At 57.1% G+C, this 20,131-nt stretch overlaps 1 protein-coding gene across 2 annotated transcripts; it reads right to left on the reverse strand.

The window, feature by feature from the left end:
- Positions 1-12,815: 12,815 nt before the first annotated feature.
- HES4 (hes family bHLH transcription factor 4) lies at positions 12,816-14,614 on the reverse strand. 2 transcript variants are annotated; one of them, XM_054292121.1, is made up of 4 exons: positions 14,356-14,614; positions 14,083-14,178; positions 13,910-13,997; positions 12,816-13,412 (listed from the first exon to the last, which is right to left on the reverse strand). In XM_054292121.1, exons 1-4 carry the CDS (start codon positions 14,464-14,466, stop codon positions 12,823-12,825), a joined length of 885 nt encoding a protein of 294 aa, XP_054148096.1. In that variant the 5' UTR covers positions 14,467-14,614; the 3' UTR covers positions 12,816-12,822. The 2 variants fall into 2 exon arrangements, with proteins under 2 accessions (XP_054148096.1, XP_054148095.1); XM_054292120.1 differs by having other exon boundaries at positions 14,266-14,614.
- Positions 14,615-20,131: the final 5,517 nt, after the last annotated feature.

Consider the following 20,131-nt stretch of genomic DNA (forward strand, 5'->3'; position numbering starts at 1 on the left):
GCATATCCAGCCCAGCCCCAAATCCCATTTTTTCCAGGTGACTCAGGTGTCAGAGCCGCTGGGTTTGTCCCTCCCTGACCACAGCAGGCACCTCGTGACTGTAAAAGCTGATTTCTGGTAAAGGCCCCACCTGGCAGCTCTGCTCAGTGACCCCACAAACCAACAGGATTTGCATGCGGACACCTAATCCTGGGCTGTTCTTCCTCCAAGTCTGAGGCAGAGCCCTGGGCTTGGATCTCTGGTGAATTAATCTGAGAGTCAGACTCATAAAAGTCACCAGAAGGAAGCTGCCACACCAGTGCTGTGCAGGGAGAACAAACTGGGCAAGAAAACAATCTTTTAAAATCGGGAGTTTCCCAAATAAAAGCTTCCTTAAGCAGGGAAAATGAAAAATCCCCTCAATAATTGATGTACCAAACTTTGCAATGGTCACAAAAATGCGGATTTTGTGCCTGCAGAGGAGAATTTCTCCCAAGGGTGGCTGAGCCAGGATGCTGGGGGTGCTGTCAGCTCCTCCTGGCTGCCCTCCCCTGGAGCTGGTGTGAAGGGCCTGGGATCAGCTGCATTCCCCCTTTCATCTCAGGGTGTGACTTGGTGTCCAGCTGCACCACCAGGGCCCTTATCCCCTTATTTCCTGGCAGTTTGGTGGCTGCAGGCACAAATTCCAGGGTTTCCTCCCTGTCCCAAGGTGTTGTGGCACTTGGACAGGGAATTCCTGCAGCCAGGACTGTGACAGAGATCCTGGTCTCCAGGAGATCTCTTCCAACATCTCCTTGGGACACAGAAATTCCGTCATTTCCTCTGCCCTGATTCCTGCAGGTGCCTGAGGTGCAGGTAAACGCCTTTGCAGCAGGGTCTTAAAAATGATGGCAATTAAACCAGTGAGATCCCCTTTGTGTGGGAAAAAAGGCTTTATTTTCATTAATATTTATTGATATTTCCACTAATATTTTCATTAATATTTTATTCATATTTCCATTAATATTTTCATTAATACCACCCAGAGTTGTTCTCAGCTGGAGATTTAATGCCTGAGTTTGAAATCTCCCAGATTCTCCCAGGAAAAACCAGCTCTTCTCCTTGGAATTCTGAAATTCTTTATTTGGGACCTTGCACCCACTGAAATTCTTTATTTGGGGTATTTATCAGCTGGTTTTGATGTGGTTTTGGGGTTTTTAAAATCAGTTTTTGAAGGAGCCTTAGCCTGGATCCATGCAGGGCAGGCAGGAGGCAAAACTCCCCCCAGGACACCAAAATTCCCTCTCCTTCCCTCGCCATTTGCTTGGGAGGGATTCTCCTGCCAAGTTTATGGCCAGGCCTTGCATTTGAAAGGAAAATTGCCCTTCTTGAGCTGGTGAGAGCAGGGGAAGAAACAACACAAAGCAAAAGGGGAGGTGAAAACCTGGCCAGAGGCTGCCAGCTGCAGGAGGAGCCCGCGGCGTGTCCCGGATTTTCCCAGCCCAGGCCGGAATTCCGGCGGGTTTGGCTTTCTAAACAGGATCTGGGCCATGCAGGACATCCCCAGCCCTCGGCAGGATGGTTTCATCCGCAGGGAGGAGGAAAGGAAGGTGCTGAGGGTGAGGATGGAGGGGAGGAAGTGACGCCAATCCCGCCCCACATCCCGACATTCCCCCCAAGTTTGGGAAGGAGCCCTGGCCTGCTCTTTGCTAATCATCCCCACATCCCTCCTGCTCCTCAGCGTCAGGGCAGGCTGAGGTTGCTTACCCAGCCCAGCATTTCCTTGGGATTGCTGTGAGAGGGGAGTTTTCCATTGGAAATCTGGGAATTTGCACCAGGAGGGAAAGGCCACCATAAGGAACTCCGTCCCCAGCGAAGCCTCAGCCACAAAGCCACAGCAGAAGGCTGAGAATGTTTTGGATTGGGATGAAAGCAATAGAAATAACCCCAAAGAAAGGAGGAAATCCTGGTTTATGGCATCCATTTGGTGCTTAATGGGATCATTCCCGCGTTTCCCGCAGCCTTTCGCATTTGGGCCGGCCATAAAGGGCCTTTTCCTCCTCTCTGCCCTCCTTCCCTGCCCAGATGGCTGCTCCAGCCTCCCACGCCACCTGACCCTTGGAAAACCCTTTCCCAAAGCTGCTGCCTGCTGCTCTCTGCATGTCCCAAAGCTCTCTGCTCCAAATTGTGGGATGAAGCTTTCTGGGACTTAGAGATGAGAGGTGTTTTAAAAACTTTAATTCTGTTTTCAGTGTTACATGAAGGGTGAGACAATACAGATGTTGTAATTCACGCTGTTACAATCAGGACGTATTTTATTCTACAAATTCATGTCCCACACAAAATATTTTTAATTCACCCTGCAGGATAATCGCTGTCTGCCATAAAAACGTTTCCAGGCTCCTGGAGAATTCCGTGTGTGTGTGCCACAGGAAAAAACAGCTCCAGCCCTGTAAACACAGCCACTTCCTGCCCTGCTCCAGCACACAGCAGCGCTGACCCAAATTTACCCCTTTCCTCCAGAAATCCTCCTTGCTTTCACACATTTCCAGCCAGGTGGGAACGCCAGCTGCTCTCTGCGGGGCTGGGCTGTTCCAGGACATTCCCAGATTATTCTGCTGGGGAATTTCAGTGTTTGGAGGGGCAGGGTCAATCCTGTCCCACACCTGGGGCTGCACGCGTCTGACACCAGCAGGAGCTGGCAGCAGAGCCCTGCAGCCTCTGCAATGGCAGAGGAGAAAAAATGAGAAGGAATTGCTGCTTAAAATGGGGAAATCTGATTTTTTTCAAATTAATTTCTGGGAGTTCTGTGCTCTTCTTTCCCTGGAATGCATTAAACCCTTAAAGGTGGAGGGAAGGGCTCCTGCTGAATAACCCTGGGCTCTGGCAGTGTGTGAGGGAGTTGTCACCTCTGTCACCTCTCTCTGTCACTGCAGGGTCCCTGGGTGCCGCCCCCACACCTGGGCAGGTGTGAGCCAGGGCAGGGAGTTTTGGGGACAGCTCTGGGACAGTCTCTGGCGCAGCTGGAGGAGCAGGGACAGCGCCAGCCCTGGGGACAGGGCAGGGACTGCTGTCCCAGCCCCACAAGGAGCTCCTTCAGCCCAGAGCTGCTCCCAGGGACTCCCCAGGATGCAGAATCCCCGAGGGCTGGGACACACGTGTCACAATGTGCCGCCAGTGGGGGATTTGGGGTGAGCCCTGAGCTCTGGGATGGTGCATTTGTGCAGGGCAAACCCAGCAAATCCCTGCCCTGAAAAACCCAGCTGTGCTCCGGGGGCTCAGCCTGTGTTTGTGAGGAATATATCAGTTTGAAATGCAATTTAAAATGCAATATCAAGTGTAATTTAAAGTGTAATTTAAAGAGTAATTTTTCACCTTTTCTAGCAAAGAGATGGAGCCAGTGCTGAGTTCTGGGCGCTCCCCAAGCCCCATCCTTCCCCCTGAGCTTTCCCTTCCCATCCCGGGAATGGCACAGGGCACAAGCCTGGGCAATTGCTGTGACCCCAGAGGGCACCGGGGCCGGCAGGGAGCGGGGCTGGCTGGCGGCACAGGGGCGGCACACGCCCGGCAGCAGCGGGCAATGACGGCTGCATTCCGGTAATCGCCGTGGAGCGAATAACGCGGCCACGCCCGGGACAGACCGGCCCGGCCGGCCCGGCAGGTCCCGGCTGGGGCAGGAGGGGCGCGGGGAGGCTGCTGGCCATGGGAACCTCGGGCAGGGCTGGGCTGGGAGGGGATGGGCTGAGTCAGGAGCGGGACAGACCCGGGACAGCGCTGGGAGACCATTGGGAGAATCCTGGGACGGATCTGGGAGAATCCTGGGAGAGCACTGGGACATCAGTGGGAGAATTCTGGGACAGCCCTGGGAGAATCCTGGGACGGAGCTGGGAGAGCCCTGGGACAGAACTGGGACAGCGCTGGGAGAATACTGGGACACCCCTGGGACAACCCCAGAACAACCCTGGAATTCTCCTGGAAAATCTCTGGGACATCATTGGTACAGCCATGGGACATCACTGGGACACCCCAGGACAGCCCTGGGACCCCTTTATTTGTACTTACTGTGAGCAGAACTCCCTATAAAATCTTCCTCCCGGGTATTTTCAGGTGCGCCCCCCAAGCCATGGAGCCCTTCCCAGCCACCAGGGCAGCCTCAGGAGGGATCTGCAGGCAGAACAGGGGATGGAGCAGCTGCCCCTCCTCTGCCCTGCAGGCCTTTGGCACCTCTGGATCCCCAGCCAGCCCTGGCTGTGTCCTTTTGGATAGAAAGAGAAGGATTTCTCTGCAGCAGCGTCTCCCCACCAGAAAAACCCCGTCCCTGAAGTCCTGTCAGGCTCAGAACAAGCCCTGGAGCTGCTCTGACACCGAGCAGGGAGGAAAACAAACAAGCAAGGAAATCAAACCCTGGGAGGGGAAAAATAAAAAAAAAAAAAAAAAAAAAAAAAAAAAAAAAAAAAAAAAAAAAAAGGAACGTGTCTGGGAGACAAGTCAAGGGCAGGCAGTGATGGGCAGGAGCAGCCCTGCCACTTGCAGTCATGTCAGGGCACAGGAAAACTCTGCAGACACGGATTGAGCATCCTGGGGAGGCTCAGCTCAGCTCGGGGGGCTCTGACAGCTGGGGGGGCAATCCTGGGGGAGAGGGGCCATGAACACATGAAGCTTTGTGATCTCAGGAGGGGCTGTGAGCACATCAGGGTTTGTGATCCCAGCCTTGAGAGGGGCTGTGAGCACATCAGGCCGAGCACCAGCCCGGTGTCCCAGGAGGGCAGGGAGGGAGGGAGCATTCAGCTGCTGAATCACCGGCAGGCTGAGGCACGCTCTGGGCTGTGCCTTCAGGGAATTATTCACGTTCTCCTCCGGCCCAACTTCCCCCGGCGCTGCGGCCATCTCAGGGCCAGGGAATCCTGGAATACCCTGAGCAGGATCAGCGATTTCCCTGCCATTCTCTGCATCCTGCCTCACATTCCAGGGGATGGAAATTCCCAGTTCCCATGTGCTGCCCCTCCAGGACCCCTGGGAGCCAAACCCAGCCTGTGCCCTGTCAGATCCCATCTGCCAGGGTGTGCAGGAGGGCTGGGATGGGGCTGATGATGAATGAATGGATGCTGGAAGTGTCCCAGGGCTGCCCAGCCGGGCAAGGATGTGCAGGAAGGGCTGGGATAGAGTTAATAAGGAATCAGTGGATGCTGGAAGTGTCCCAGGCCTGGGATGGGGCTGATGATGAATGGATGGATGCTGGAATTCTCCCAGTGCTGCCCTGTCAGGGATGTGCAGGAAGGGCCGGGATGGACTCACCCAAAATGTGACCAGAGGAGGGGACAGTCCCGGCCACCAGACCAGGCAGAGACTGTGAGACAGAGGGAGCAGAAAAGGGAATGAAAAAGTGGGAATGAGAAAGTCAGGAAGAGCATCCAAGGTTCCCAAATTCCAAATTAGGTTCCCAAATCCCCTTTTAGGCCGGTCCCATCTCCGTCCCCACTTCCTCCTTTCAACCTTTCAACAGCTCATTTTTCTCCCTTTTTTTACTTCTTTTTTCCTTTTTTTTCTTTTTTCCCCCTTTTTTAAAATGTTCTCCCTTATTTATTTTTTTTTATCCCCTTCCCCCCCCCCCCTTTTTTTTTTTTTTTTTGCTTTTCCTCACAGCCTCTTAAATCAAACCCAACCCGGCTCCTCGGGCAGAGCTGCCGAGGGAAATCCGGAGCTGCTGGGGGCCAGAGTTAAACCGCGTTCAGCACCGCGATCCAGGCCAGATGTGGAACCCTCCGGGGCCAGCGCGGGGCTTTGAGCCTCCCGTTTGACACCTCTGCTTTCCACATGAAAGGTCCCAGCGGGGAGGAAATCCTCCTGGCCCGAGCTCTGCGCTGTTTACCGAGGGGGCAGCCCTTGAAAGGAGTCCCAGTAAAACCTGGAACAAGAGTGAATTATTAGCATAGCCTGGGAAAAGAGGTTTCTTTTTTAAGGCAGCTGGGTTTATGGATTTTTATAATTTTTAATATTATATTTTTATCATATATTTTATATTAATTCTTATTATATATTTTAGAAGATATATTTATATTATTTTATAGTATATCTTTATTACATTTTTATATTATACATTTATAATATTTTATTATTTATTATTTATTATGATATATTTTATATTATTTTATATTATATTTTATTATATATATTTTATATTATATTTTCTATTATTTTATATTTTTATTATATATATATTATATTATATTATATTATATTATATTATATTATATTATATTATATATATTGTTTTTATAATTTTGGGTTTGGGTGTTTTTTTCTGCAGTGCTGGATGAAGATAAAAATCCTCGTGCCTCTGAGGGACAAGGGAATGCTGGAAGTGTGTGTGAGATCCAGGTTTGGAAAAGCCCTCAGCAGGCCATAAACCCCTGCTCCTCCTGCTCCATCGCTGCCCTGGGACAGCAGAGGCTGCTCCTGCCCCAGGCAGATGTGGGGAGGGAAAATCAGGAATTCCTGCCTGGATGCTGCGCGTTCCCACTCGGGATCTCCCCCTCTCTCTGCTCCCCTCTGTTCCCAGGGTTTTCCTGTGGTCCAGGGAAGCGCTGGAATCCCTGGGAACGTCCAAAAAACGTGTGAGCACACCATGGGGGGAGCTGGCTTCACGGTGAGGATGGGTAAAGGTTTGACTCCATGGATTTGGGGGGTTTTCCAGCCTTATCCCAGTGGTGTGGGGCAGATCCCAGCACCCCGGGGTCTGTGGGCTCTGTGGGGTCTGTGGGCTCTGTGGGCTCTGTGGAGTCTGTGGAGTCTGTGGGCTCTGTGGGGTCTGTGGGCTCTGTGGGATCTGTGGGCTCTGTGGGGTCTGTGGGCTCTGTGGGATCTGTGGGGTCTGTGGGCTCTGTGGGATCTGTGGGCTCTGTGGGCTCTGTGGGCTCTGTGGGGTCTGTGGAGTCTGTGGGCTCTGTGGGCTCTGTGGGCTCTGTGGGCTCTGTGGGATCTGTGGGGTCTGTGGGCTCTGTGGGATCTGTGGGGTCTGTGGGGTCTGTGGGCTCTGTGGGATCTGTGGGCTCTGTGGGCTCTGTGGGCTCTGTGGGATCTGTGGGCTCTGTGGGATCTATGGGGTCTGTGGGCTCTGTGGGATCTGTGGGCTCTGTGGGCTCTGTGGGCTCTGTGGGATCTGTGGGGTCTGTGGGGTCTGTGGAGTCTGTGGGGTCTGTGGGCTCTGTGGGATCTGTGGGCTCTGTGGGCTCTGTGGGCTCTGTGGGCTCTGTGGGATCTGTGGGATCTGTGGGGTCTGTGGGCTCTGTGGGCTCTGTGGGATCTGTGGGGTCTGTGGGCTCTGTGGGCTCTGTGGGATCTGTGGGCTCTGTGGGCTCTGTGGGCTCTGTGGGGTCTGTGGGCTCTGTGGGCTCTGTGGGCTCTGTGGGCTCTGTGGGGTCTGTGGGCTCTGTGGGCTCTGTGGGGTCTGTGGGCTCTGTGGGCTCTGTGGGCTCTGTGGGGTCTGTGGGCTCTGTGGGCTCTGTGGGATCTGTGGGCTCTGTGGGCTCTGTGGGCTCTGTGGGCTCTGTGGGGTCTGTGGGGTCTGTGGGCTCTGTGGGATCTGTGGGCTCTGTGGGATCTGTGGGCTCTGTGGGCTCTGTGGGGTCTGTGGGCTCTGTGGGATCTGTGGGCTCTGTGGGCTCTGTGGGCTCTGTGGGGTTCAAAGCCTCCCACAGGCCGTGTGCAGCTGCAGAGCAGCCCCGCTCCCTTGCAGACCCTGCAATCCCTGCAGCTGTCAGTCACTCAGGGCTGCTGTCAGGCAGAGCTGTCACGTCAGGCCGGCCGTGACTGACAGCCCGGGTTGTTATCTCTGATGTTATCTCTGCGTGTGTCATCCCTGCCCGGCCTGACAGGGCAGCGCGGGGAGAATTCCAGCATCCATCCATCCATTCATTACCAGCCCCATCCCTGGGACACTTCCAGCATCCCTCCATTCATTACCAGCCCCATCCCAGCCCTCCTGCACACCCTGGCAGATGGGATCTGACAGGGCACAGGCTGGGTTTGGCTCCCAGGGGTCCTGGAGGGGCAGCACATGGAAAATGGGAATTTCCATCCCCTGGAATGTGAGGCAGGATGCAGAGAATGGCAGGGAAATCGCTGATCCTGCTCAGGGTATTCCAGGGTTCCGTGGATCTGAGAGCAGAGCTTTGCCAGGGGTTTCAGCAGGGGTGGGAAAGAGGAAAGACAGTGGGAAATAAGGAAGAAAAACAATGGGAAAGAAAGAGGAAAAGCAATGGGAAGAAGGGAAGAAAAACAATGGGAAATAAGGAAGAAAAGCGATGGGAAAGAAAGAGGAAAAGCAATGGGGAAAAAGGAAGAAAATCTATGGAAAAGAAGGAAGCAAATCACTGGAAAAGAAGGAAGAAGCTCCCTTGGAATGCATCTGTGCCTCGTTCCTGCACTGACCTTGTCCCTCCAGCCTCTGCTCTGCCAGGCTGGGCAGCTGCCCCAGGGCCCTTCAGGCCCTGCAAACAGCCCGGCTCTGAGGGGCTGTGCCCAGGTCACCTTGGCAGTGCCACCAGCCCGGCCGGGCTCCCTCAGGGCCATTGCACCCTTTCCCGTCCTGTGGAGCAGCTCCAGCTCCCCCTCCTCTTGGCCATTTCACCTTTTCCCATCCTGAGGAGCTGCTCCCCATTTCTGCTTTCCCACAGGAAAAAACAGCAGATGGAAAAGAGCCCTGGGATGGCAGAGTCCGTGGGAGCAGCACATCCATGGGAGCAGCACATCCATGGAATGACAGAGAGCCCTGGAATGGCAGAGTCCGTGGGAGCAGCACATCCATGGGAGCAGCATATCCACCATCAGAAATCAAATCCAACACTGCTGGCGCTGCTCAGGCGAGGTTTCCACTGCCAGAGCTGGAAATAAAATATCAAATAAAATATCAAATAAAATATCAAATAAAATATCAAATAAAATGCAAATAAAATATCAAACAAAATATCAACTCTCCCCCTCCTCTGGAAACCAGGCTGTTTACAAACATTTCCCTGGGAGGAGCTCTGCTGCTCCCCGTTTCTGCTTTTCCACAGATGGAAAGGAGCCCCGGGATGACAGAATCCACACCCCAGCACCAACCTGCCGGTTTGATGCTTTATTTCCCTCCCTGCCGGCTCTGGCAGTGCAAACCTCACCCGAGCCGGGCCGGGTTTGATTTCCCGATGGTGGATGTGCTGCTCCCGGGAACGGGAGAGGGAGATAGAGCAGGAATTTGGCGCCGGGAGCGCGGTTTGAAAGGGCCGCATTCCAGCCCCAGAAAGGGCTAAGAGGGGCTAAACGGGAAGATCTGATTAAGCGTCTCAGTGCGCTGACCCTGACCTCAAAGAGCGCGCCGAGGCTCGGGAGGAACTTCATTGCAATTAATCAGCTTAACAGCCCGAGCAAAGCGGCCCGCGTGCGCTGAGCCGCGCTCCCGCTCCTCCTCATCCTCATCCTCCTCATCCTCCTCTTCCTCATCCTCCTCCTCCTCATCCTCATCCTCCTCCTCCTCCTCATCCTCATCCTCATCCTCCTCCTCATCCTCATCCTCCTCCTCATCCTCATCCTCATCCTCGTGGGACTGCCCGAGTCACCGCCCTGGGGCTGCCTCCATCCCCTCCTCAGCAGCCTTTGGAATATCGGGGACACAGCCCCAGGGACCCCCAGCCCTCTGTGAGCCCCCCCCACCTCCCGAGGGAAAAGTGGGAAATTGGGAAATGAAATGTGGGAAATGTGGGAAATTGCGAAATGTGGGAAATTGGGAAAAGTCTCATCCAGAACCTGGATTTTCCAGGGTTTTTTTTCTTTTCCCTGGTGACCTGGGCAGGCCTGGGAGATGGGAAGGAGGAAAGTCTCACCCAGAGCCTCCAGTGCTTTCCCTTTACCCCTGAGACCTGGGAAGGTTAAAAGTCTCATCCAGAACCTCAATTTTCCAGAGGTTTTTCCTTTTCCCTGTGACCTGGGCAGGCCCAGGAGCTGGGAAGGGAAAAAGTCTCATCCAGAATCTCGATTTTCCAGGTGTTTTTCCTTTTCCCTGATGGCCTGGGCAGGCCCAGGAGCTGGGAAGGGCTTTGTTTCCTTGTCCTGAGCTTGGGGGAACATTTCCTTCCCCCAGCACAGCCCGATCGTTCCACGGATCCCGGGAATTCCGGGCTGCCTTTATGGCATCTCTCCGGACTTTCACCTCTGGGCACCGCGCACTTGGCTCTTCCCCTGCGCCTTTAAAGGGGTAAAAGCAAATTTGGAAGCCTCCAAACCCACTCGGGAGCAGCGGGATTTGCCCCAGACCCGGGATTTGCCCCGAACCCACTCGGGAGCAGCGAGATTTGCTCCAAACCCGGGATTTGCCCCAGACCCACCCGGGGATTGCTCCAAACCCGGGATTTGCCCCGAACCCACTCGGGAGCAGCGGGATTCGCTCTGCCCGCGCTCCTCGGCCCTCCCGGCCATAAAGGGAGCTTTGCGGATCGCGGCGGGAGCCGGGCCGGGCGCGGCGATGCCCCGGGGAGGGATTTGGTTGCAGGCAGGCGACAGCCAGGCTTTCATCTGCTCCTCAGAGCCTCCCTCAGACGCGAGAGGAGGGGCAGAGCTGTGGGGGATGGAGGAGAATTGCCGTAACGCGATTTTATGTCTGCGATTGCATAACGAAACCTCCTGGGAACCTCCTGGCTGGGATGGATCCCCGGCTGATGGAGGCTCTCAGACCGATCGATCGGCGCGCAGGAATCGCCGGCCTGGATCGGTACCAGGCTCCGAGCAGCGCCTGCTCCTTTATCGAGCCGCCCTGAGCCATCAGGAAGCTGTAAAAAGCCTCCAGGAGCCGATAATCTGCTTTTTTATGCCCCCAGCGCACACAGCCACGGGCCCTGTTCTTACAGAAGCCGCAAGCCTGGCTGTTAATGGGAGCAGACCTTGAAGGATGGAATTGCATTTCTGTTCTTAAAAAAAAAAAAAATTTAAAAAAATTAAAAAAAAATTTAAAATGCCTGGGTTTGTGTCGCTGGATGCTCTGCAAATCCCAGCTCGTTCTGTGAGCTGGGAAACGCTGCTGGTGCTGCCCACCCACCTGGACAATGCCCGGGGTCCTGGAAAGGGGGGAAATCAGGATCCCGCAGACCCCTGGGAAGGGGGGATCAGGAAATCAGGATCCCACAGACCCCCAGGAAGGGGGGATCAGGAAATCAGGATCCCACAGACCCTCAGACAATCCCCAGGGTCCTGGGAAGGGGGATTGGGAAAATCAGGACCCCACAGACCCCCCGGAAAAGGGGGGGATCAGGGGAATCAGGATCCCACAGACCCCCAGTGTCCCAAGAAGGGGGGATTGGGGAAATCAGGATCGCACAGACCCCCAGGCAATCCCCGGGGTCCCAGGAAGGGAGGATCGGGAAACCAGGATCCTACAGACCCCCAGGGTCCTGGAAAAGGGGGGATCAGGGAAATCAGGATCCCACGGACCCCCGGGCAAGGTGGGAGATGATGCCCCTGGCACTCCCAAAGGTGGGAGACCCCTCTGGCGCCCCCAAAGCTGGGGACGCCGCCTCTGTCACTCCCCCTCAGCTCCTGGCGTTCCTGCCGCGGGTTCCAGCGCAGCCCCAGCTCCCCGACCCGGGGCAGGGCGCACACAGCCGGGCCGGCACCCCGAGCGTTCCCTCCCCACGGTCTTTTCTCCGCGGCGCGGCCCTTTTTAATTGGCGACAATTGGAAGCGGCTCATTCTCCGTGTGCGAGAGGCCGCGATCGCTTCCACTTGGCCACGATTCAAGTGCCGGGGGTGAGTCAGAATGGGTGGCAAAACTGTCTTTTCCTCGGTCCCCCCGCTCGGCGGCGAAGAAAAAGCCACAACCCCGAGTTATTCTCTTTTATGAGGTGGGCATTGTGAGGCCAGGCAATTGAATTTACAACAGCATTGAGTATCAGAGTCTATCTGGCCCTGTCAATGAGAGCGCCGCGGAAAGAAAAAGGCGCACATTAACCCTCGGCTCCGGGTTCCCAGGCGCCTCAATGGGGCTGCCGAGCTGCCAAAGAGCCCGCTGCATACTCGATGAGACCCTTTGTACCCCTAATTACCCTGCCGACAATGGGGACGGGCTCTCGGGCCGCTTTTGTGCGCCCCGAGTAACTTCTGTGCGGCCCGGAGGTGGGAAAGCCGCGGGATTTGGGGAGCAGGTAGCGGGATCGAGGTGGGAAAGCAGCAGGATTTGGGAAGCAGGTAGCGGGATCGAGGTGTTTGCTCCGCTTCCAGCAGCGGGGTTTTCAGGAATCCTTCTTGACTGCAAAACTCAGGGGATATTTAACACCCCCACCTCAGCCCCATCACTTCTCCCCCAATTTCTTACCCAAATCCCTTCCAATTATCCTTAAACAAAGCCATAAAGTCCAGTCCTATTCAAATTTTTTGAGCTCGTCCTTGCCCACTCTCAAACAAAATGAAATGGTGGGAAAAAAAAAATTCTATTTCAAAGAGTTCCTTTATTGAAACACCTGCATTTTTTTTTTCTCTTTTCGTTTTTGGAAGTCTTCAACACAGGCACGCACACACCCACAGACCGACGGGATACAAACAACTTTGGCATTATAACTTTTTCAATATTCGTTACAAAACTATTTCTCGTTTATTTTTTTCTTTTGTTCGTTTCTTTAAAAAAAGTATCTCAAATAAAGGCATTTTAAAGGAGTAAAAATACAAGTCGAGATCCCAACCTCTGAAAATAATAAATAGCACGTTCATAGCGAGGTCCTTTTCTTCCTCTCTGCTTTAAATCTGCTTTAAAAAACCCCAAGACATAGCAGGGGCTCCATAGAACGGAGCCGACGAGAGTTCGCGGTCGTTTTTCTGTTGTTTTTGGAGACTCGCAGGAAGTCACCAGGGTCTCCAGACGGATTCGCTGCGCTCTCCCACGGGACTCCCGGCCTGCGACGCCGGCGCGATGCTGCCCCCAAATGATGTCAAGCCTTGCACCGGCGACGCCGAGGGGGTGGCGGCCGCGCTGCCCGAGCCGCCGCCCGCCGCCACCGGCGCGTTGGCGTTGGCGTAGAGCGGAATAACCGGTCCGGAGCCGGGCGGGAAGGCCGGGCTGGGGATGAGGAAGGCGAACTGGCCGTCAGTGGCCGGGACGAGCTGGAAGCCGCCGTAGACCTTGGGGGACAGCGCCTCGGCGGGGTTCAGCTTGCAGGGCACGGGCACGGGCGCGGCGCCCGGCGGCAGCTGGACGTGCAGCGGCTGCTGCGCCAGATGTGCGGGCTGGGCGGGCGGCGGCGGCGGCGGAGGAGGAGGGGGGTAGTTCATGGCCACGATCTGGCCCAGGCACGCCGAGAGGTGGCTCAGCAGCCGCGTGCGCACGTCCGCGTTGACCCCTTCGCAGGTGGACAGGAACCGGGTCACCTCGTTCATGCACTCGTTGAAGCCCGCCCGGTACTTGCCGAGGACGGTGGGGTCGGCGCTGAGCGCGGCTGGGAGCGGGGGAAAGGAAAGGAGGGGGCGGCAGGTGAGCGGCAGGTCCGGAGCACCCAACGCCCGGCTCTCTGACCTTAACACCGGTGTGCAGCCCAGTTCCCGGTCCTCTGCTCCTAAACCCGGGTGTCCAGCCCGGTCCCCTGTCCCTAACCCCTGGTCTAGACCCCGGTTCCCTGTCCCCAACCCCGGTTCCCTGTCCCCTGTCCCCAATCCCGGGTCCGGAGCCCGGTTCCCTGTAAGAAGCCCCGTCCCGGTCTCCTGTCGCCAGCTCCCGTTCTCCCATTCTCAAATCCCCAACCCTGGTGCAGAGCCCGGTTCCCGGTGCCCTGCCTTCTGTCCGAATCCCCGTTCCCGTTCTCTGTCCCCGGTTCCTGATCACCATCCCCCGCTCCCTTGCCCTCAGCTCCCGGTGCAGATCCCGATCCCGGTGCCGGTCGGGATCCCGCTGCCCTGTCGCCATGCCCGGTGCCCTGTCGCCATGCCCGGCACTCACCGGTCATCTGCGCCCGCTGCAGGTTCCGCAGGTGCTTGACGGTCATCTCCAGGATGTCCGCCTTCTCCAGCTTGGAGTGCCGCGAGCTCTGCGGGACAAGAGCGGCTCGCTCAGGGCTGCCCGCGCCCGGACACGCTCCCGGTGTCCCCCCGGTGTCCCCCAGCCCCACTTACGTCCTTCTTGAGCGCGTCCAGGATGAGCGTCTTGAGCTGCCCCAGGCTTTCATTGATCCGCGCCCGGCGCCGCTTCTCCATGATGGGCTTGGAGGACTGCGGGCAGAGCGGAGCCGGTCAGCGCGCCCCGCACACCCCGGGACCCCCGCGCCGCCCCGGCCGCCAGCCCCGACCATCACCGACCTCAGCACGGCCGCGGGCTTGCCGCCATCCAGCTCCGCCGCCACCGCTGCTGCGCCCCGACCGGCACCCTCCTCCTCCTCCTGCATTTACCTTCCGGTGCTCGCTGGCGCTCCGCGGCTTGTCCGGCGTGTGGCTGGCGCTGGCGGGCGCGCCGGCGATGGGCGAGGCGGTCGGTTTCTCCATGCCCGTGTCGGCGGGCATGGCTGAGGCGTGCGGTGCAGCGAACGGGATGGAAGCGAGCGGCGGGGAGAGCGGCACGAACCGGGGGACGGTAGGCGGGGAGAAAAAGAGAAACCGGAGGGGGCGAAGCGAGCGCGTGCGGCGGCGGGCGCGGGGCGCGTGCGGCGGGCGCGGGGCGTGAGGCGGCGGCGCCCCCCGCCCCTCGCCCGCGCCCTTTTATAGCCCGGCGGCGGCAGCGGCGGCGGCGGCGGCGGCGCCCATTCGTGTGAACCCGCCGCCGCCGCCGTTCCCACACTCGCGCGCGGCCAATCAGCGCCCGGCCCGCGCCCGGCGCCCGCTCGTCCCGCGCTCCCATTGGTCCGCTCCTCACCCCCCCCGTCTCCCTTCCACCCCCCCCATGCCCCGCGCGGGGCGGGAAGCCCCGCCCCGCCCCGTCACGCGCGCGGGGAACGCCCCCTCCCCTAGCAGGGCCACGTGGGGTGAGAGAGGCGGGGGGAGCGCGGTGTGTGTGTGAGGGCAGGGAGGGGGGGTGGAGTGTGAGGGCAGAGCGCGGGCGGGGCTGGCCCCGGCACCGCCGCCCCGCTGGCCCCGCTCGCCGCCCGCCCTGCCCTGCCCGCCCTGTGACACCGGGCCCGGGGGCGGCGGCGGCGGCGGCGGGTGGCGCGGCACGCGAGGCCGCGGCCGGCGGGCGGCCAATGGGCGGGGGGTGCGGGCGGCCGCGCGGGCGCTCTGCGCTCCCATTGGCTGGCGCGGGCGCCGCTGTCAATCACGGCCGCGGCTCGCGCTCTCCCTCACGGTTCCCCCGGTTCCCCCCGTTCCCAGCGCGCTCCCCCCGTTCGTTCCCATCCCCATTCCCATCCCCATCTCCGCCGCTCCTCTCCACCGCCCCCCCGTTCTCCCGGCGGAGCACGTGCCGGAGCGCTCCCGGCTCCCGGCTCCATGGGAAAACCCCGCCCCGCCGCCGCCCGCCAGCGGCAGCCGCCCCGCCGCACCGCCCGCGGGGCTGCCGCCTTCCTGCGCTGCCTCCCGGCCCGCTTCCCGCTTCCCCCCGCTCCCCCGGCCCCCGGCGAGCCCATCCCGGCGGTGGCGGAGCGGGAGGAAGCGGGATCAGCAACCCCCAGCGCCTTCCCGCACCCCCGGTGGTGCCCCGGGACCCCCCGGTTTAACCGGTCAGGGAGGGTCAGGACCCCCCGAACTCGTGAGGGACCCCCGTTCTGCCCCCCCCTCGCCCTTATTTACCCCCTGTTCTCCCCGCTCCCGGAGCAAATCTGCAGGAATTTGGGAAACCCCAAAAGCTGTGGGGCTTCATGAAACCCCAAAAGCTGAGGGGCTGTGGGAAACCCCCGAATCTGCGGGAATTTGGGAAACACCAAAAGCTGCGGGGCTTTGGGAAGGCCCAAAATCTGCAAGAATTTGGCAAACCCCAAATGCTCTGGGTTTGTGCCGTGGCTGAGGGGTCACGGTGCCCACTGGGCTCAGTCCTGTTCCCGTGTCCCAAAAAATCCCTTTTAAGTGGGACCCCCCTCACGGAGCAGCCCCGAGCTCTGGCTCATTTCAAGCCCTGCCTGTCTGAGGCCTTGCTGGGAATGCAGCCCTGGTGTGAATCGCGCTGCTGCAGGCTTTAATCTTTTAATAATAATAATAATCTTTTAATCAGAAATTGGGAATTAGCTCCGCACAGGCTGATGGCTCAGAGTTGGGTTCCTGGCCTGGAAAAGCTCTGCTCCTTTCCCCCCCTTTCTCACCCATTCTGAGGGGTAAAAATGAGATTTTTTCTGTGTGGAGACTCTCAGGAAAACACGTCCGGTTTTTGCAGTTGAAAACCCGAGGGCAACCCAGCTGAGTTTGTGGGAATTCTTTGGGAGGAGAAGGGAACCATGCGTGGAATTTAATCCTCACTGTTGGCCTGAATCCTGCTCTGCCCTGAATTCACTGCAGGGAATCATCCCCAGAGGGAAGGGAAGGGAAGGGAAGGGAATGGAAAAGGGGAAAGGGAAGGGAAGGTTTGGGAAGGGAGGAAGGAAGGAAGGAAGGAAGGAAGGAAGGAAGGAAGGAAGGAAGGAAGGAAGGAAGGAAGGAAGGAAGGGATGGAAAAGATGGAAAAGATGGAAAAACGAAAAGGAAGAAAACAAAAAGAAGACAATAGATAGGAAAAAGGGAAAGAGCAGCCCTTGGAAGCGTTCCCGTTCTGGGCTGATCCATCCCGGCCCTTTCATCTCGGAGCATTCCAGGTGCTGTGCCACATGTCGGGAGCACCCAGGCTCCATCCTCCGCAGACATCAAAGGCTCCAGCAGAATTCATTCCTCTCAGGAGCCTTTTCCTCTCTCCCCAGGCACACGTGACCGCAGGAACAGCGATTCCGGGCTGAATTATGATTTTTGCTGTGTGGGAGGTGTTGTTTTTCTGGAGGAGTCCAAGCGGCAGCAAAGTGGAGCCCATTCCTCTGCAGGAAGGGTGCAGGTTGTGTCCCTGCAGAGGAATAAATGTTATTAAAGGGCTTTTTGAGTGTCATTGCAAAGGTTCGGGGCTCAGCTTCCTTCTGAGAGCAATAAACTGCACAACAACAGCCCCTTGTGCGATCTCCCTGAAAATAAGGGAGGCTGTAAAAACCCTGGGAGGAAATAAGTCATGATAATAATAACAATAATAATAAAAAAAAAAAAAATGTGTCCCTCCTTCTGCAGCTCGCTCTGAACGCATTAATTACATAATTACACTGAAAAAAAAAAAAAGAAAAAGAGTCACGACAGGAGGGTTTCAGCAGAACCCACACGCAGTGATGCAATTCCCAGGCTGGGAGCAGCCCTTGCTGGCTGCGCTGCTCTCCGCAGGGAAATCCAGGGAAAACTCGGGATCATTGCCGGGGCTCCGAGCCCCGGCATCGCCCCAGGCCGCTCCTCCACCTCCCCCCCCTGCCAGGATCCAAGCCCCGGGGAAAATCCCCATTTCCTCCAGTTCGGATGGAGCTGGAATTCTGCCCTCTGGCATTTGGGATTGGGGTTGTTTTGGTTTTGGTTTGGGGTTTTTTTGTTGTTTTATCCCCACCTAAACCCACATCTGGATGTGCCCAGGGTCATTTCCCATCCCACGGGATTTTTCACCCTTTTAGTGACGATTGATGCCGCACCAAGGGGAGAGGATGGGGACACAAACCCCCCCGTGCCACCCTCCCAGCTGTGCCCAGCTGTGCCTGCCCAACTCCCACCCCTGCAGCTGGAAAACTCCGAAAGGAGCCCGGAAATTTCCCTGTTGGCACTCTGGGAGAGGATCCCGAATGCCAGAATTGTGGGGATATCAGGGATGGCAGGGCGGGGAGCGCTGCTGAGCGCAGCCTCCCCTCCCCGAGGCTTTTCCAACCCTCTAAGCCGCTTTTCTGCAGCCCAGCCCACATTTTCCATCTCTTTTCCATCGATTTCATCCCCCGTGCGAGGTCCGCGGGGGATGCCAAGGAAATGCCAGGAGCGGCAGATCCGGGCTGGCAGCTCCGATCCCGCAGCTGGAATTGCATTTATTTCACCCTCCCCTCCTGCAATTCCCCCTGCTGGCTGCCCCAGCTCGGGGTAATTCGCGTTTTCCAGCTTGGGCTGGGATGTGAGAGCCTTTAAACAACCTCTGGGATTTTCCTTCTTAGGGCTTTGTGCGCAAAGTCCCTCTCTGGGCATGGCCTATATATTTAATCTTGATCCCTTAAAAAAAAAGATAAAAACCCCTCGCGTTCACACATGTTTTTAAATACAAACAGCTTAAAAGCTTTGAGTTCTGGTGGTGTGAGCCGGGTTATTCGTGCCCGTACCGGGGCTGGGGACACGAGGAGGGGACAGGGCAGGGGACAAACGCCGGTGGCCGTCCCCGCTCGTCCCTTTGATCCCAAACCCGTTTTATTGCATCCAGCCCGCTCCAAATCTGGGAGCGCCGCTGAAAAGCCTCGCGGCCCGCGGGGGAAGGGGCTCACAAAAGGCGCCGGGGCCGAGCGGGTTCGCGCGGCCGCCCCGGCCCCTCCCGGCGCTGTTCGCTCGCCCATTGTCGGGCCCAGCTGCGGCTCCCGGCTCTGCAGCGCTGTTTGCGCGGGGACGGGCTCTAATCCCCCGGGACTGCCCGGCCTTGATCCCGTCCATCACCCCGGGATGTGGCACAGGGAGCGCTGCGCCGCAAATGAAGACATTACGGGCTGGCAGCTCGCGAGCAGCTTTTCTTTTTTCTTTTTTTCTTTTTTTTTTCTTTTTTTTCCTTTTTTTTTCTTTTTGGCCGCCCATAATGGGGAACAAATTACAGCGCAGCCTCCCGCCCCGAGCATCCTCCCGTGGCCTCTTTTGTCCCCGCGGAGTTTCCAGCTCTAATCAGCTGAAATTAATTAGCAGGGGTCATGCGGCCGCCAAAATCCCCCTCCAAACAAGCCCAGGGCCAGGAAGGGGTTTGGGGAAATTGTGGGGGAAGTTTTTGTGTCCTGATCTCTGTCCCGCTCCCGTCCCAGCCCTGCTGAGCTCTGCTTCTCCAGTGCCAGCTGAAATCATTCCCAACAGCAGCAGAGCAGGGAAAATCCCCAGGGATGGCTCCAGCTCGGCCAGCTCCCAAAATCCCATCCCAAACACGGATATTTCCAAAGCTCTGCAGTCGAGGCTGGGTGTCATGGGCAAGAGGCTCTTCCATCTTTTATTTAGATCTGATATTGGTAAAAAAAAGTCATGGAGAGGGCTGTAAACATTGGGAATGGGCATTGGGGAGCCCCAAATCCCTGGAATTGTTTGGGAATCCATGGAAAATCCCCAGGGATGGCTCCAGCTCGGCCCGCTCTCAAAATCCCATCCCAAACCTGGATATTTCCAAAGCTCTGCAGTCAAGGCCGGGTCTCACGGGCCAGAGGCTCTTCCATCTTTTATTTAGATCTGATATTGGTAAAAAAAAGTCATGGAGGGGGCTGTAAACATCGGGAATGGTCCCCAAAACCCTGGAATTGTTTGGGAATCTGTGGATGCAGCTCAAGGATATCACAGGATGGTGATGGTTGGGCCTCGAGGCCTTTTCCAACCTTTAAGACTCCAGGATTCCCTGATTCCAGGGATCCATAGCCCTGCCCCAAGGTGTGCCAAGGGCCTCCCTCATTGCTGAGTTTCTCCCTGGATTCCTGGAGATCCCAGCTCCAAATTCCAGCAAACCCAGGAGCTCTGGGGCCTCCTCCAGCTGAGAGGGGAAATATTTCCAAGAAAATTCCTGTCTGCACCAATTAACTCCTCTTCATCCCACCCGCTCCTTTTGAGGGCTGGGAAGGAATCTCGCCCCATTAGAAATGGAGATTTTGGGGGTTTTTTTCCTCTTTTTCACAAGGAAGCAAATGGGCTTTAATTTCTTTTCTCCCCTCCTTTCCTCCTTCTCCGCCCTTGGAAACTCTCCTAAAAGGAAATTGCGGCGGCGCAGACAAAACCCCTTTTTGGGAGGTTTTGCCCCGGTTTTGTGTCTCTCGGAGCTGAGAGCTGAGGAGGAGCCGGCGCACAGAATAGCCCAGCTGATTGAGACAGATGTTCCCTTCTTCTGCAAGTGCCAGAAACTCTGCCCAGGCGCGGATCTGCTGACTTTCCCTTCCCTGGAAAACATCTTGAAAAGGCGGCGGGGATGAAAAGAGGGATCGGAGCCCGCATTTTGCACAGCCCAGGGTCCCTTTCGGGGGGTCCTGTTCCTCTGGGAACACAG

Source organism: Melozone crissalis, unplaced genomic scaffold (assembly GCF_028551555.1).
Source record: "Melozone crissalis strain CALT ecotype California unplaced genomic scaffold, PUWL_Pcris_2 ptg000107l_1, whole genome shotgun sequence".
Classification (NCBI taxonomy): Eukaryota; Metazoa; Chordata; class Aves; order Passeriformes; family Passerellidae; genus Melozone; species Melozone crissalis.